Here is an 18,379-nt window from a genome sequence, read left to right on the forward strand (position 1 = left end):
CTAACATCTTGAAGTCCCAGCAGTGGCTTAGGTGGAGGATAGAAGTCAGCTTTGAATGTCCAGGAAGGGTTTGCAGAGCTCTGAGACCTGTGAAGGGAAGCATTCTAATTAGGGTCAGCGCTCTCTGCTGGAGATGGCTGGCCCAGGCTGGCACGGTGAGTGGGGCCAGCCCTGGTCTCTCCTCTTGGGCTCCGGTAGATGTGAGGGAGAGACCATTCTGCCTTTGGTAAGATCACCTCCAGTGGCATCTGGTAGAACTGCCCTCTGCCTGGAGCTGGCTGAGCTATCAGAGGTGGACAGAGTGAGGCTTTACGTTTGGCTGCTGTGGCTAGTCACAGAGGATGAAGGTGGCCTCTGGGACCCCTTCCCTGGCCCTAAGGGATCCTGAGCAAAAGGTCATCTCAGCCAACCCGCCCCCCACCCCCGCCCTCCCACCTAGATTTCACATCATCCAGCTCCTGTGTTTGGTGGAAAAGAGATAAGTTGCACTCAGAGTCCTAAGGGGCCCCAAGTGGAAATGCACTGAACCTGAATAACTCACCAGAACGGGAGGAGATCAGGGACATTCTCCCCACCCTCCTGTCTGAAAGATGAGAGATCAGTTGGCTGTAGATGGGAGGAACACAGTTAATTCTTAACTCAAGGACACAGATAATTCTTAACTAGGCTGGGACATCTTCTCCATGGGAACATCGCTTCTCCATGATCCCCATCCTGTTCTCGGAAGTGAGGCAATCCCTTCTCTGACCCTGAGAAAGGAAGAGAGTGTTCCAGTCCAGGACAACCCTCACAGTCAGGATGTGCTCGCAGGGGTTTAAACTCATGCTGTCTTCTAAGCTCTCAGGAAAAGGGTGGCCCTGTAGTTCATGATCTGATGTAACTTTGGGAATTCTGGCATCCCCTTGGCAGCTTTCTTTAGAAGGAAAGTTTTATGAGGCTGATTTTTATTCCTGATTACAAACTACACACACTACTTGGCTGTAGCTCACAAGCAAGTTCAATAAAAATCAAAACACCAAACTGAAGCTCAGAGAAGGAGAGTTATTCTCCTGAGGTCACACAGCAAGTTCAGGGCAAAGCTGAGACTGACTTCCAGGCCATTGTTCTGGAACTTGAACTTCCTTGGCACCTCCTTGGAACAGGACTGCGAGACGAGTGCATAGACAGCAGAGCCATGAGGTCATTGGGGTCTGTCTAGGAAGGTCCCCCTTCCACTGTAGATTCCTGCCACCTCTTAAGTCTTCCCTACCCCCAAATTATTATTGTCTAGAGAAACGCTGGGCTGGATGAAGCACAAGCTGGAAATAAGATTGCCGGGAGAAATATCAATAACCTCAGATATGCAGATGACACCACTGTTATGGCAGAAAGCAATGAAGAACTAAAGAGGCTCTTGATGAAAGTGAAAGAGGAGAGTGAAAAAGTTAGCTTAAAGCTCAACATTCAGAAAACTAAGATCATGGCATCTGGTCCCATCACTTCATGGCAGATAGATGGGGAAACAGTGGCAGACTATTTTTCTGGGCTCCAAAATCACTGCAGATGGTGATTGCAGCCATGAAGTAAAAAGAGGCTTACTCCTTGGAAGGAAAGTTATGACCAACATAGATAGCATATTAAAAATCAGAGACATTACTTTGTCAACAGAGGTCCATCTAGTCAAGGCTATGGTTTTTCCAGTAGTCATGTACGGCTGTGAGAGGTGACTGTAAAGAAAGCTGAGTGCCGAAGAATTGATGCTTTTGAAGTGTGGTGTTGGAGAAGACTCTTGAGAGTCCCTTGGACTGCAAGGAGATCCAACCAGTCCATCCTAAAGATCAGTCCTGAGTGTTCATTGGAAGGACTGCTGTTGAAGCTGAAATTCCAATACTTTGGCCACCTGATGTGAAGAGCTGACTCATGTGAAAAGACCCTGATGCTTGAAAAGATTGAAGGCAGGAGGAGAAGGGGATGATAGAGGATAAGATGGTTGGATGGCATCACTGACTCAATGGACATGAGTTTGGGTAAACTCCGGGAGTTGGTGATGGACAGGGAGGCCTGGCAAGCTGCAGTCCATGGGTTTGCAAAGAGTCGGACACGACTGAGCTATTGAAGTGAACTGAACTGAGAGGATGGCTCATGCCAGTAAGTTATTCTAACATATCAGAGACTCAGGGTGTTTTGCCTTATCATTTATTTCTCAAAAGAGACCACAGGAAGGAGGTAACTATGCCAGCCAGGCAGATGGAGTGCCTGCCAGTGGAGCTGAATCTCAGACTCCAACAGGAGAGATGCATAAAGAGCAGGGACCTCCCAGTAAACTGCTGCAGCAACACTTTCTGATATTCTTGGGACATAATGAGGTGGATTGGCAGCGCTAGCAGAGCTGAGGGTTGGTGGAGCAGAGCTGAGGGTCGGTGGTTGGGTTGGAGCCTGCAGTGAACGTGGGTGTGCCCAGTAGGGAGCTACCTGCAGGTGTGGGGAAGGGATTTTCAAACGTGAAAGACCCAATGTGGAGACTTCATTTTCCTCCACTGTCTGTACTGGCTTCTGGGAATGAGATCAAATAGCAATGTCTTCCAGTCTTGACCACGTGACCACATATAGGAGAGGAACCTCATTGTCTCACCTTCCCAAGCCATTGGTTGTTTCTTGAACCCTTGTAATTGTCCAAGCCGCCTTCTTTGTTCTTCGTGGCTTGAGGGTGTGCCAAGACCCTCTCCAATGTGAGTATTTTCTTGCTTGCCCAATCTGTAGCACTGGCTCACCTCATTACTGGATTTCTTTCAATGGCTTTGTGTTGTAGCTGTCAACTTTGTGTGAGCAGGGGTGGAGGTGAGTTGAGGAGCCTCCTGTGTCTCAGTCATGGACCAGAACTTCCTGCTTTCAGTTCTTTTACATATACATCTGGGAGTGGAATTGCTGAGTCATCTGGTGATTCTATGCTGACCTTTTGGAGGAACTGTCAGGCTGTTTTCCACAGAGTTTACACCATTTTACCTTCTTCCCAGCAATGCACAAGGGTTCCAATTTCTTCACCTCCTAGCCGATGCTTGTCATTTTCCATTAAATGTTTCTTTCTTATAATCACACTATTGGGTATGAAGTGGTATCTTCTGGTTTTGATTATCATCTGCCTAATGACTAATTTCTGCTTTATTGACTATGTCAAAGCCTTTGACTTTGTGGATCACAGTAAACTGTGGATAATTCTGAAAGAGGTGGGAATACCAGACCACCTGACCCACTTTTGAGAAACCTATATGCAGGTCAGGAAGCAAGAGTTAGAACTGGACATGGACCAACACACTGGTTCCAAATAGGAAAACAAGTACGTGAAGGCTGTGTATTGTCACCCTACTTATTTAACTTATATGCAGGGTACATCATGAGAAACGCTGGGCTGGAAGAAGCACAAGCTGGAATCAACCTTCCTGGGAAAAATATCAATAACCTCAGATATGCAGATGACACCACCCTTATGGCAGAAAGGGAAGAAGAACTAAAGAGCCTCTTGATGAAAGTGAAAGAGGAGAGTGAAAAAGTTGGCTTAAAGCTCAACATTCAGAAAACTAAGATCATGACATCTGGTCCCATCACTTCATGGCAGATAGATGGGGAAACAGTGGAAACAGTGTCAGAGTTTATTTTGGGGGGCTCCAAAATCACTGCAGATGGTGATTGCAGCCATGAAATTAAAAGACACTTCTTGGAAGAAAGTTATGACCAACCTAGACAGCATATTAAAAAGCAGAGACATTACTTTGCCAACAAAGGTCTGTCTAATAAAGGCTATGGTTTTTCCTGTGGTCGTGTATGGATGTGAGGGTTGGACTGTGAAGAAAGCTGAGCACCAAAAATCTGATGCTTTTGAACTGTGTTGTTGGAAAAGACCCTTGAGAGTCCCTTGGACTGCAAGGAGATCCAACCAGTCCATCCTAAAGGAGATCAGTCCTGAGTGTTCATTGTAAGGACTGATGCTGAGGCTGAAACTCTAATACTTTGCCCACCTGATGGGAAGAGCTGACTCATTTGAAAAGACCCTGATGCTGGGAGGGATCCGGGGCAGGAGGAGAAGGGGATGACAGAGGATGAGATGGCTGGATGGCATCACCGACTCAATGGACATGAGTTTGAGTAAACTCCGGGAGTTGGTGATGAACCAGGAGGCCTGGCGTGCTGTGATTCATGGGGTCACAAAGAGTCGGACAGAACTGAGCGACTGAACTGAACTGAAGGACTAATGATGTTGAGCATCTTTTCCTGGTGCTCACTGGCCACTTGTGTATCTTCAGAGAAATGTCTAAGTTCTTTGCCCATTTTTAAATTGGGGTGTTCACTTTTGAATGTGGAGTGGTGAGAGATCTTCGTATAGTCTGGGTCACAGGCCCTTATCAGAGACCTGGTTTGTTTCTTCTTCTCAGCAGGATCTTCTCACTCTCCTGGTAGGATCCTTTGATGCACAAGTTTTTAATTTTGTTGAACCATATGTGTTTTAAATATCCTTTGACTTGAAGCTATTATATATAAAGCAGTCAGTGGACTTATTCTTTGATCTACCTCTTTCCATCATCCTCCTATCTGATGGAAGTTTTGGTATTTGTACATTATCACAGAAGGTCATATTTACATACTATTTATTACTCCTTCATCAGACTTAATTCCACAATTAAAATGTTCAGTACTCAATAAAAATCATGTTCCTAATTTCCGCAAATATTTCTTGATTGAATAAATCTTGTCTCTTGGAAACTCCCCAGGAAAGTTCTCAGAAACAATATTTCTTGAGTTCTTGAACATATGGAAATATATTTAGGTCAAAGACAAATTAGTTGTATGAAATTCATCAGTGCATATTTTCTGTCATAGAGAGTCTAAGTTTTGCTTCACTATTTTCTGGCATTGAGCATTGCTATCTTACAACCTGGTTTTTTAAGATTTTGTTTCCTTTTTAGTTGGAAGGGAGAGTGTTGGCCTCCCAAAGGCTTCTATTTTTATCTTGAAAGACCACAATTTTTACTTTCATTCATCTTATGTTTACTATAATGTGAGCTTTTAATATGTAGACTCAAATCTTTTATTTCAGAAATATTTTCCTCAAACATTGTTTTAAATAATTTCTGTTTTTGACTTGGTTTTCTTCCTGGTAGGACTTGATTTTCATGTCTGGTGGACCTTCATTGACTTTTTAATATTTAAGACTGTGTTTTTAAGCTACTTCTTTCTTTAGTTTTATTTTCTGTTATATGCTTTTCCTATGTTTCCCTTTTTCTTCCTTACTTTACTTAGTCCTTATTTATGAAATAGTTTTGTCCTTTTCTTCAATTCTCTTCTCCCATCAGATTCTATTTCACATCTTCCTGTTACCTTGCTATCTCCTCTTTGAGTTTCTATATTTCTGTCTTATGATGGTTCCTGATACCTATGGGCTTCCCTGGTGGCTAGATCGTAAAGTATCTGCCTTTAGTGTGGGAGAGCTGGGTTCAATCCCTTGGTTGGGAAGGTCCCCTGGAGAAGGAAACGCTCCCTATTCCAGTATTGTTGCCTGGAGAATTCCATGGACAGAGAAGCCTGGTGGGCTACAATCCATGGGGTAGCAGATTGGACACGGCTGAGTGACTTTCACTTCTCCTCATACCTTTAATTTGCTTCACTAGTTTTAAAGATCTATTTTAGTTTATAAGTTTTCTCAGCCTTGTGGTGACATTTTACTGGGGATTTTAAAACTCCTCTTTCAACTGCTTTGAAGGTTTGCTTCTCATTTCTGTTGTTTTAAAAAGGAGTCTCTTTATACAGCTTATATGATTTCCAAATTTCTTTCTTATTTTAAAATCAGAGTCAGGGACTATCTTTTGAGAGGAGTATCTTATTTGAGTGGGAAGGGTTGGAAGTAATAGGTTTCTTAATTTAGCTCAAGGGCTCCCTCCTTTGCAGTTCTCCTAACACACAGGTGGACTTCTCTTTCTTAGGTACTTGTCTGAGAGAGGAGGGCTCCACCGTCAGCCCTGGCCACTAAGAGATATTACTCCAGCATTGCAAGGTAACGACTGCTCTCATAAATACCCTGCATTCTTCTCTTTTTATTTTATTCATATCTCCCAGCTCTTGTGTCCTGCCTGGCTTATTCTCAGACCCACTCACTTCAGCTCCCACTCAAGTGGGCAAGCTTTGCCTTCTGAGAGGTGAAGAGTTTCTAACTGGCCGTGTAAGTGTGGGAGGGAGCTGGGGAATGGCAGGTACTGTGCAGTGTCTCCACCTGCACGCATTTCAGCTGCTCCCAGAATGCCTTCCTGCAGGGGTTGTAAATCAAATGCCTATCTTTTCCCAGACTCTTTCATATCCAGGATTTCACACGTGATTTTGGTTCTTACAATGGGATGTGCTCATACAATAGCTGAAATTCTTTCTCTGCTTGAACTACCTAGGTGATTTCTTTTGACGGCCTCTGATTGATGCACTGTTTTCCTTTTACATTATGACATATTTTAAACATCCCTTCGAAACACTTACATTAATGATTATTTCTTTCGAAGAAACTCTCAATTACCCTGTTTTCTCCACTCAAGTGATTATTTGAGTGCTTTATTCTAACCTATAATGAATTTTGGTGGCTCAGTGGTAAAGAATCTGCCTGCCAATGCAGGAGATGTGAGTTTGATCCCTGGGTTGGGAAGATCCCTTGGAGAAGGAAATGGCAACCCTCCCCAGTATTCTTGCCTGAGAAATCCCATGGACAGAGGAGCCTGGGGGGGCTACACTCCGTGAGGTTGCAAAAGAGTTGGATACAACTTAGCGACTAAACAACAACAACAAATTATGAATTTTAATTTTCTTTATTTGATATGTTCAGATCATAAGAGATTTTTGCTGTGATGAAATAAAATTCTTGTTTCCAGACAGGATAAGAAAAAATTAAGCACAAAATTCTCTCTCTGCATCCGTTTGGGCCTCTTCCCTCCCTCCCTAATGTGTAGTGTGTACCTGCATTACATATTAAACAAACGTCCTCAAAGATAGGAGCATCTGCTTGACCATAAAGATAACATTTTCGCCTTTCTTCTGACATCAGCAATATAATTTCTTCAAAGGATAGCATTCTTTCCCAACTCTGTGGGGTATCATGGACTTCCCACTCTCTTTTTCCGGGCTTACCTGCACTATGTGTCCTTGGTGAACTTTGTATAAGATATCAGGATGTCATTTTGATGTATGATCCTTTATCTTGAAAATGTGTATGACTGTGCCTTCAACTTGCACCTGGTGGAACAGTTTCTCAGAGCTTTCTGAGAGTCTCTCTTCCAGGTTATAATCCTCAGTCTGGTTCAAATAAAATTCCCTTTCTTCTTAATTGTTAAGTGAACTTTCTTTGACTGTTGTAACAAGAAAAAAATAAAAAGTAATATGGATAAAGGCAGAGCTATTCATGCTTGTTCTCTTTCCTCTCCCATCATCGTCATATAACCAGTATTCACAGCAGTGGCTATTGCTTCAAACACTTTTCCTTTTTCACACATAAGTATTTTCATATACAGGAGTTCTATGTTCAACTGAAATATCAAAACCCACATAGTACTCTCCAACTTTTTTTTCTGTTGGTAAGATTGCATGGACATCACTGGAAGTTAGTGATCTAGTGATATTCATTTTTTGGTAATATATTTATAAATGTAACAGGATCCCATCAGACATGATGAGTTTTCTAATAAAGCAACATTTACTTATTTATTTTTCTTCTCCTTTCTTCTATCCTGCCTTCTTAATCTGTATCCTCCTTCAACCACTTAGGGAAAGTATATTAATATTATGATGTGCAGCCTTCTTAATATGACAGTAGCGATATTTGTTTACTATAGCCAAGTTAGAAACATACTCTCATTATGTGCAAGTCATCTGTCTGGTGACTCTATTTTTTTCTTTTGCATATCTGTCTATGGTTGTGGTAATACCACTTTATCATAATTATTACAGCTTTAAAATAAAACTTGATATGTCCTACATCAAGTCTTAGTAAATTATTCTTCTTCAAGAATATTTTGGCTACCTTGCCTTTTGCATTTTCTGTATGCATTTCAGAATTGCATTGCCAAGTTTCTCTTGGTTTACTTTTGCAAAAACTTTCCTGGGGGTTTGATTGCATTGAGACTGAAAATCAATTTGAAGAGAATTGGCATACTTATCATATTGAGTCTTGCAATCCATGAACATGGTATACATTTCTGATTTGCGGGTGTTAAAATATGTCTCTCTCTAAAGTTTTCTAATTTTCTTTGTAGTGATTCCTTACAAAATCTATTATGTGTATTTATAAACTCTTCATATTTTATATGATTATAAAAATTATTGAAATTTCATTTGCTGATTTGTGTTGTTGATTTATGTAGTACCATTGAGTTTTGTATATTTCCTTTGTATGCATCCATTGTAATAAATTCTCATTGATTCTAACAATTATCTGTAGATCTGTTTCTTTTTTTTCCATTTATTTTTAAGATCTGTTTCCAATTTTATGAACACAGTTGATTTTTGTGTTCATGAATCTATGTTCTATGAATAACATTTACTTAAAATCTTTCTTTTTCATAAAATCCTTGTTGATAATTTTATTTTTAAATAGCTTTATTGACATATAATTGATATAAGTCCTTATTAAGCTCTGTTATCAAGATTATGTTTACTTCATATGACATGCTAGGAATTGTTTCTTATTTTCTATTTATGTCATATTAGAATTAGTTGTTCCTTGTTTGCCTTAGAGAATATGCTTACAAAGAAGTCTTTTTTGTAAAAAGACTTTTTTTGGTCAAAAATTGTTGACTATTGTTTCCATCTTTGCAATGGTTTTCTACTTTTTCTTGTGGCAGTTTCAGTTTAGAAAGTTATTTTTTCTAGGATCCTTTTGTAGCATTTAGATTTTCTTTTGGCACATGAATTGAAAAAATTAATGAAACAATTTCTCCAATTTAAGGATATTATGAAGCAGAAATGCATAAGTCCAGAGCAGAAATAATCAAACAACAGTAGGCATTATCTAGAGAAGAGGAGAAAAGAGTGCCACCCTGAGCTATTTTGAGCAGGTCTAAGAATGAGTTAAAATTTTTACTTACAAACCATATCACAGATAAAGACCTTTCTCTATAATATGTAAGGAGTGCTAGAAATTGAGAAGAAAAAAGCTAATGAGTATATAGGAAAATGAGCAAAAGAAATAATGTTTTCAGATAAAGAAATATAAGTAGCTTTTAAGATATGAAAAATGCTTGAAATAATTCATGATAGAGAGATGCTAAAGTCTCTCAATGTTTCCATTGTTGGTCCCATCTATTTGCCATGAAGTGATGGGACCGGATGCCATAATCTTAGGTTTTTGAATCTTGAGTTTTAAGCCAGCCTTTTCACTCTCCTCTTTCACTTTCATAAAGAGGCTCTTAGTTCCTCTTCAGTTTCTGCCATGAGAGAGGTGTCATCTGCATATCTGACGTTGCTGATATTTCTCCTGGCAATCTTGACTCCAGCTTGTGCTTTATCCAGCCCAGCATTGCACATGATGTACTCTGCGTATAAGTTAAATAATCAGGGTGACAATATACAGCCTTGATGTACTCCTTTATTTTCTTGAGCTCTAAAATCGCTGCAGATGGTGACTGCAGCCATGAAATTAAAACACACTTGCTCCTTGGAAGAAAAGCTATGACCAACCTAGACAGCATACTAAAAAGCAGAGACATTGCTTTGCTGACAAAAGTCTGTCTAGTCAAAGCTATGGTTTTTCCAGTAGTCATGTATGGCTGTGAGAGTTGGACTATAAAGAAAGCTGAGCACCGAAGAATTGATGCTTTTGAACTGTGGTGTTGGAGAAGACTCCTTGGACTGCAAGGAGATCAAACCAGTCAATTTGAAAGGAAATCAGTCCTGAATATTCAGTGTAAAGACTGATATTCCAATATGTTGGCCACCTGATACAAAGAACTGATTCATTGGAAAAGACCCTAATGCTGGGAAAGATTGAAGGCAGGAGGAGAAGGGATAATGGAGGATGAGATGGTTGGATGGCATCACTGACTAAACAGACATGAGTTTGAGCAAGCTCCGGGAGTTGGTGAAGGACAGGGAATCCTGGCATGCTGCAGGCCATGGGGTTGCCAAGAGTTGGACACTACTGAGTGACTGAAATGAACTGAACTGAACTGAGAGAAATGCTAACTAAAATCTTCAGCAGTGCATCACTTCTCTCTCATCAGATTGGTAAAAATTTAAAGATTTTGCTCATGTTTAATTTTACTAGCTATGCCAAATTTATTTTCAAACAGGTTGCATGAATATACACTCTTACTAGTAACGTGTGACAGTTTCTTCTCTCTACAAAACAATGAAGAAAAGGTAGACAACCCAGCAAGAAATGAGCAAGATGCTTGAGTTAACAGAAAATTAGAAAATCCAAGAAAGTGTTTACCTTTGTGGAAGATGGACAGGGAAGAAACTGGTGAGAAATAAATGTTGATATGGCATATATACAAGAAGGAGTCTCTTTTTGTTTTTGGTAAGTGAGTGCAGGCTGCCATTTTAATGTTTTAATTCTTTAAGGAGTATCAGTTCTACACACTTTTTTGTTGGTATAATTTATTTTGTGATGACTTTTTTTTTTTTTTTTTTAAAGTAGCCTGTCAACTCCAACACCTTGTATTTGCTATAGCTCCTTAATGTTTCAGCAGCACTGGTGGGCATGATGAGGCCTAGTCCAAAGAAACAAAGGATGGAGATATTAACAACTGTTTGACTACAAAATACTTAGTTTGCTTTCATCCCTGTCTCACCCAGAACTCACTGTTATTTCCAAACTTCAGGTTATGTCCCTGACAATACCTAACTTCTGGGTATTCATTTTTTTTACTCTGAACTTTTACAACAGTGACAAAATACCAACTCAGACTAGCTTAGGCAGTTTATTGGGTCATAACCAAACTATGGGAAAAGTGTGGGAAGAACTGCTCTCAAGATAAAGGGGGATGAAGGGCTGACTGGTCCTTCTGAAGCCTCTCTTATCATCATTTCTCTGCTTTTCTAATTGAATTAGATTTATTTTTCTCAAAAAAAGTTCCCCTTTTCCCAGACTGGAACCTTAGCTTCAGGAGTTTCCAGGCTCATCTCTCCTACCCTTACAAAATGAGGGACTTCCACTTAGTGTCCATTTAAACGAAGGATGTCAATAGAACACACACACACAGACACACACACACACACACACCCTGATCTGTGACTGAGTGTCAGGCTTTCGTGATCAAAAATTCCCATCAGATTCCTAAGTTGATGGTACAAAGAACCAGGAGTTCTTCGGAAGAAACAGGGGGCCTGTTCTAAAAAGGCAGAAGCCATGTTGGATATATACACTGTAGATATCCACCTTATAGATGATTTCTACTTTCTTCCTTTTATTTTATGGGTGTTTTCTGTCTTCTTACTGAGATTTCAAGAGTGTCATGCCACTCCAGATGTCGAATGCCACCTTCCCTATTACTTTCTTGGTCCACTTCAGGGACTGCCTGTGAAATAGCAAAGTATTATGATTAGTCATTAAACCTCAAGTCAAATTTGCCTTTGAGAGTTTTCCTTGGGATCAGGGGGAGAATGAAAGAAAAGCCTAGCGTGATGCTGGGAGGGGTAAATAGTTAGGTCTGGGTGGGGCTTGCAGGAGCTGGGGAGTAATGGGGGAACACCTTGGCTATGGAAACAGTACACCAGACCTGCCACTGACTTGTTGAATGACTGTGGGTGATTCCTCTCTCTCCTTTGGGCTTCATACTCTTTAAGTATAAAGAATTTGGTCATGATGATGCCTACAGACCAGCCTGCCAGACTTCTTTGTGAGAATATGAGACAGCTCATGGGGCTATTAGAAATGATGTAACAGTCACCATATCTCCCCGTGGATAATCCCTGGGGGAGAGCCCAAGGTCCCTCCCAGGATGAGGGAGATATTTCCTGGTAGAACTAAAAAAATTTAAGTCTTATCCCTTGTGAAACCACAGACGCACCCTTGGCACCTTACCAAGCTGAAGGTGCATAAAACTAGGCTTAGTTACAGCTCTCAGTCATACACCTTCCTGAAAACATGAAGACCAGAAGCTTCTTAGTCCAGATTGTGGTCCTTCTTGTCCTTGGGACGCTGGTGGCAAAGGCAGCTGTCATAACAAGTGAGTGGACGAGTGGGCTGGGTGGGGCTGGCTTGGGTTGAGGAGAGGATGTTAGGGGCAGCCTGGGTCTTGACAAGGGGCAGCATGCAGAACTGGAGCCCACTTTTCAGCCTGGAGTGTATCCAGAGAAGTAGGAAGTTGCCCACTAGACTCCATGTACATTCTGCCTCAGGACTGAGAAATCAGGGCTGTTTGTGGAAGGAGTGTTGTAACATGACCTGGTCTCAAGCACTGATACTTGGACAGAAGATGAAATGAAGTTTAGAAGCCCCAGGAATCTGGGCCCTGGGTGTGGGGGTCTCCTCCCTGTCTGTTTGCTCCATCAAAGCACCTGAGTCATCAGTCCTAGAAAAGGAGGTTAAGAACCAACAGGGCCTCAGAAATCATGGAGTCTGAAGACTTTTGTTTTCCAAAGCAGCACACTGAGATCCAGAGTGAGGTGAGGGATTGTCAGGGCAATCTCCAGAGCCAGGCTGGAGCTCAGGTCTCCTGGCATGTGTCTCACAGCTCCTTGCCCTTCCACCAAGTTTCCTCAAAGATGATAATGTGTCCTCATCTCCTGAAAGTCACTCCTCTCATGAGGGCCCAGGACTCAGAATGGAGGGTGAGGGGAAGAAACGGACACCCATAGGAAACCTGGTCCTATAGACCTTTTCCCCAAAGCCCAGGGAACAGCCATTTGAGAGTGCAGACCCCAGCTAGCCCGGGTGAGCCTCCTCTGTCTCAGTGTCCCTCAACTTAAGGGACACTGCAGTGAGCAGTGGCTGGACCTGGAGGAAAGACTAGATCTTTGAAGCAGACCCATTGGTCTAAATGTGGGGATATTTCTTTCAACAGGTAGTCCGAAAAGTCAAGGCATTAAGAAAGAAAATGTTGTAGTCAATGGAAAGGGTCCAATCAATGGTCAATCGCCTGTCAAAGGACAAGATCCAGTGAAAAGTCAAGATCCAGTGAAAGGTCAAGGTCCACTGAAAGGTCAAGATCCAGTCAAAGGACAAGATCTAATTGTAGGACAAGAACGAGCCAGCCTTCCATTCAAGCGTGGCACTTGCCCCAGGGTTCTGATCCGGTGCGCCTTGTGGAATCCCCCTAACAAGTGTCTGAGAGATGCTCAGTGCCCAGGAGCCAAGAAGTGCTGTGAAGGCTTTTGTGGGAAGACCTGTATGGATCCCCGGTGAGGTGAGAACTGGGTGGAGGAAAAGGTGACCCGTGAGGGCACAGAGAGGCTGACTAGTGGAGGGTGATCCTAGGCTAGTGGGGGAAAGGACATGGGAAGGTGATGGAGAGACTGAGGGGTCTCAGAGGCTCTAACTGGGGTCCTGAGAAGGATGACATGTAGACTTGGTCCTGCCTCCCACTGCCTCTGAGTCTTTCACCTGCTGACTCACATTTCCGACTCTCTTTTCTTCTACCAGGTAGAGTCTTCTTGCTGAACCTGTGATGTCCCCAGGGAGGTAGGCCCCGGTGCCTGCCGCACGACCCTCTCCCAGACTGCCCCTTCTTCCTCTCATTCAGGAGGCCCAGGTTTGAGCATGGACTGCCTCCCTCATGAACTTTCCAATAAAAGACTGCTTTCAACTCCATTTGTTTCTGGCTCTTATCACTTCTGGGCTCCTGAGAGCTCTGGGTGTGGGTTTGAGACTTCCTGTCCCTGGTGGAGAGTGAAGTGGGACCCATGGCAGATGTTCTTAGGGTGTGAAGGAGAGAAAGGGCTGGAGCAAGAGGTCTGTTCCTAGGGTTCACTGTAGAAATCAAAAAATCAACCCAAGAACCACAGCCTCCATTTCACCAGGAGATGGAAACCTAGACATTTGGCCTCTGGCCTCGGACCAGGGAAATAAACCCCCAAACCTTCCCATTGACCTCCACTTCTGACCTGGCTATGATCAACCCTGCCAGTGTGACCAGCTAGCCCTCCTGGCTAAACCTCTGACTCCCTCCTCCCCTTTGTCTAATGTTTCCCATAAATCTGTATCGTCCAAGAAGACAGAAAGACAGATGCCAGGAAACCCCTGCTCTCGAAGCATTTCACCTGTTCACGCCTGAGATGACCCCCATTAACACACAATTCCTTTGGGTGAAGCAATATCGTCTCCCAGCTTTCTATTTCAAGATGTGAATGAGGAGGCAAGACACATCAATCTTCCATTTCATTGCTGAGTAAAGTTCTCTGAGGACATACAAGTTGGGGTAGAGTAGACTGGAGGAGTGAAGACAGCGGGAAGGCGTATGTTGGGTAACCTTGGATGACCTGATGCCCCACTGTCCTTGTGCAATGGAGTTCTCCAGGAAGAAGTGGGAGGGGCATTGCGGTTCAATGGGCACCCCACTTGGCAGTCAGGAGACCTGAGTTCTAGCTCTAGGGTCCTCCCAACTTGCTAGATGACTCCAGATAAATCTCTTTCTCTCTCTGAGCCTCAGTTTTGTCTCTTCAGTTTGAGGGGAGTTGGGTGAAATTATGCTGGAAGTCTAGTAATGAATGTCAGTTCAGCCCTGATATTCTGGTGCTGAAACATCTCTTCCTCGTGTGTGTGTGTGTTGGGCTATTCTAGAGGGGAGTTGGGGAGCAGAGGCCTTGTTGGGGGCAAGAGATAGCCCAGTGTCCCTTAGACAACCCCCACCCCAGGAGCCAGGGTTCCCCTCTGATTCTCCAGGGGATGGACTGGACCACGCATCTTGGAGCACAGACAAGAGCAGGGCCTAAACTTCTGGCCTGAGAAACATAATACACCACTGGTGGTGAGAACGGTTTCTGTTTTCGTGTTCTGTCTCTTCCAGATCCTGTACTAAACATGTCAAAAGTATTGTCTTACTTCTCATTAGAACTCCCTCAGATGGGTCCCATACACCTCTTTAATTTTGTTAAAAAATTGAAACCATGGGACTTCCCAGGCAATCCAATGGGTCAGAGTCTGCACTTCCAGTGCAGAGGATGTGGCTTTGATCCTCGATCAGGGAACTGAGATCCTGCAAACCACACAGCACAGCCAACAACAACAGCAACAAAAGATTGAAGCCGAGAAAGCATCATTAATCACCCAATGACACGGAGCTAGTTAGTGATGATAAGTCCTAGTTTTTTTGAAACTTTTTATTGAAGTATAACTGATTTACAATGTTGTGTTCATTTCTTTTGTACAGCAAAGAGATTCAGATATATATATCCATACACATATTTTTTCATATGCTTTTCCATTATGGTTTATCACAGGATATTGCATATAGCGCCCTGTGCTATACAGGAGGGCCTTGCTGTTTATTCATTCTATGTATTATAGTTTGCACCTACTAATCCCCAATTCCCAATCCATCCCTCCCCACCCCACCCCCTTGTAACCATAAGTCTGTTCTCTGTGTCGGTGAGTCTGTTTCTGTTTCATAGATAACGTCCTTTTGTCATATGTTAGATTCCACATGTAAGTGCTATCATATAGTATTCGTCTTTCTCCTTCTGCCTTACTTCATTTAGTGTGATAATCTCTAGGTTCACCCAAGTTGCTACAAATGGCATTATTTCATTCTGTTTTATGGCTGAATAGCACTCCATTTTGTGTATATCACACCTTCTTTACCCATCCATTGTTTTGTTCTTGTTGTTGTTCATCTATTGATGGACATTTAGGTTGTTTCCATGTAATGGCTATTTGAGGAGGGCTTTATGGACATAGGGGCGCAACTAAATCCTATTTTAAGTTTTTGGCTGCACCACATAGCTTACGGGATCTCAGTTTCCCAATCAAGGATTGAACTCAGGCCCAGCCCACCGCAGTGAAAGCACCAAGCCCTAACTGGACCCCCAGGGAAGTCCCATGAATTCTATTCTTATTATAAACTAGCAATAATCAGAAAATGGGAAAAATTCCCGATACTAATATCAACACAATTAAACCACTCAACAAATAAAGTTAATGACAGAAGGGAGAACTGTAAAAAAGAAATGTAAACAAGTATTCACATAGCAAATAAAAAAGTTATGCATAAAGAATTAACATGTTCCAGAATGTGAAGATTCTGTATAGTGAAGAACAGAAATATTTACCCTTTTGATTTTGTCTCTTTCTTACGTTTCATTGAGATAAAATTGACATAAACATTGTATAAGTTTAAGGTGTATAACCTGGTGATTTGATATATGTATACACTGCAAAATATTTGCCACAATAAGAATAGTTAATAAATCCTTCTCCTCAGGTAATGGCTATTTTATTGTTGTTGTTATGGTGAGAACATTAAAGCTCTACTTTCATAGCAACTTTCAAGGATGCATTAGTTTTGCCTGTGCACAGCCTCCCTTGGTGATTTTGGCACCAGATTAACAAAACAATCCAAGGAGGGGTGGTTGTTATTATTCTTCGGTCATTCAGTTGCTCAGTCACGACTGATCTTTGTGACCCCATGGACTGCAGCAAGCCAGGCTTCCTCATCATTAACCATTTCCCAGAGTTTGCTCAAACTCATGTCCATCGAGTCAGTGATGCCACCCAACCATCTCATCCTCTGTTGCCCCCTTCTCCTCCTGCCTTCAGTCTTTCCCAGCATCAGGGCCTTTTCCAACGAGTCATTTCTTCGCATCAGGCAGCCAAAGTATTGGAGCTTCAGCTTCAGCATTGACTTTAGGATTGACTAATTTGATCTCCTTGCTGTCCAAGAAACTCTCAAGAATCATCTTTTAGGGTTTCAAATAGCTCAAAAGATGAAGCAAGGGGTCAGAGACAATAAAATGTCTTTAGAGGGGACCTACTTGGTGGTTTAGTTGGGTCCACCTGCCAATGCAAGGGACATGGGTTTGATCCATGGGCTGAGATCTAGGAACCCACATACAGTGGGGCAAATAGGCCCACAAGCTGCAGCCACTGAGCCTGTGTGCCCTGAAGCCCATGCTCTGCAGGAAGCAAAGCCACCGCAGAGAAGCCTGCACACCGCAACTAGAGAGTAGCCCCATACCGCAACTAGAGAGTAGCCCCCTTTTGCTGCAACTAGAGAAAAGCCTATGCACAGCAGTGAAGACTCATCGCAGCCAAAAATAAATAAATAAACAAAATTATATAAAAAGGAAAAGTCTGTGGGTAGATGTACTTTCCCTTTTTGTTTTATATCAGTTGTATAAGGAGAAATTTAGGAAGAAATGCTTTTACCAATTTCACTCAGCAAATCAGGGCCACCAAGACCTGATTCCCTCTCTCCTAGACCAATGTTCATTCTACCTAACTTTGGAAATTGCTTATTTGATCAAATTCCTGTAAATTTCTCTGATTCCGACTGCTTCCTGAACATTTGTCTTCTGGACACGTGGAGTGCACTGGCATTAAAAAATTTTATTCATGTATAGTGTCAAGGGGGAGTTATTCACTCAAAGAAATAAGGGATTCACATCATGATAAGGGGCCCAAATGGGGCAACATGTCTCTGGACCAAGTATCCATAAGTTCCATGTCCCCATTTGGACCAGGTTCTGCTGACTTGGGAGCCTGTACCTGGGCAGAGAAGAGAGTCTTTTCATTCCTATTGAGACATCCAGCCTCATATTCCTTCCAGGTACCTGCTATTCTCTGTCCTTGCTGGATTCAGAAGCAGGCAGTACTGTGCCCAATCCACTTAGACTCAGAGAAGTTCCACACACTCTCTGGACCTCACTGACTCCATCTGTAAAAGAGAAGCCCAGAGCAGGTGGAGGTTTTCAAGCTCTTTGCACTAAAACTCAAATGACCTAGAACCTAATACAGGCATATCTGACATGTGAATAACTCCAGGCAGGAAGTCAGGGGGAGGGTCAGAAAGTGGGTTTGTGACTTCCAGGCACTGTTAAGATCACAAACACACACACACACACACACACACACACACACACAGCCCTTTGAGCTATGCACAGTAGCTTGAGAAGAACAAACATCAAATGTTCAGTGCCAGTGGGAGGACTCATTCTTGCTCCCTACTTCCACCTGCTGGATCTAGCAGCCAACAACCTGGAGCGCCCATGAGAGGCTGGGAGCCTTCTGCCCGTCTCTGAGGTTTCCTGGTCATCCCTGGGGCAGAACAGCTGAGCATCACTCAAAGGTTACAGAAAACTCTAAGTGCTTCTGATGCCCTATCCAGAACAGGACCAGCGATGCTCTCTTCCCACTGGGCCTGTGTGTCGTCCTTCTTGGGGTGCCAGTCCTGGGCGTCAGAAACATGCACCCGGTATTTATCAGCTCTTTCAACTTCCCTGA

General features: G+C 42.7%; 1 protein-coding gene across 1 annotated transcript; it reads left to right on the forward strand.

Annotated features, from left to right (window-relative positions):
• The first annotated feature begins 12,088 nt into the window (after nucleotides 1-12,088).
• LOC133044306 (elafin-like) lies at nucleotides 12,089-13,348 on the forward strand. Its single transcript, XM_061125700.1, has 2 exons — nucleotides 12,089-12,170; nucleotides 13,008-13,348. Exons 1-2 carry the CDS (start codon nucleotides 12,089-12,091, stop codon nucleotides 13,346-13,348), a joined length of 423 nt encoding a protein of 140 aa, XP_060981683.1.
• The last annotated feature ends 5,031 nt before the right edge of the window (nucleotides 13,349-18,379 follow it).

This window comes from Dama dama, chromosome 23 (assembly GCF_033118175.1).
Source record: "Dama dama isolate Ldn47 chromosome 23, ASM3311817v1, whole genome shotgun sequence".
NCBI lineage: Eukaryota > Metazoa > Chordata > Mammalia > Artiodactyla > Cervidae > Dama > Dama dama.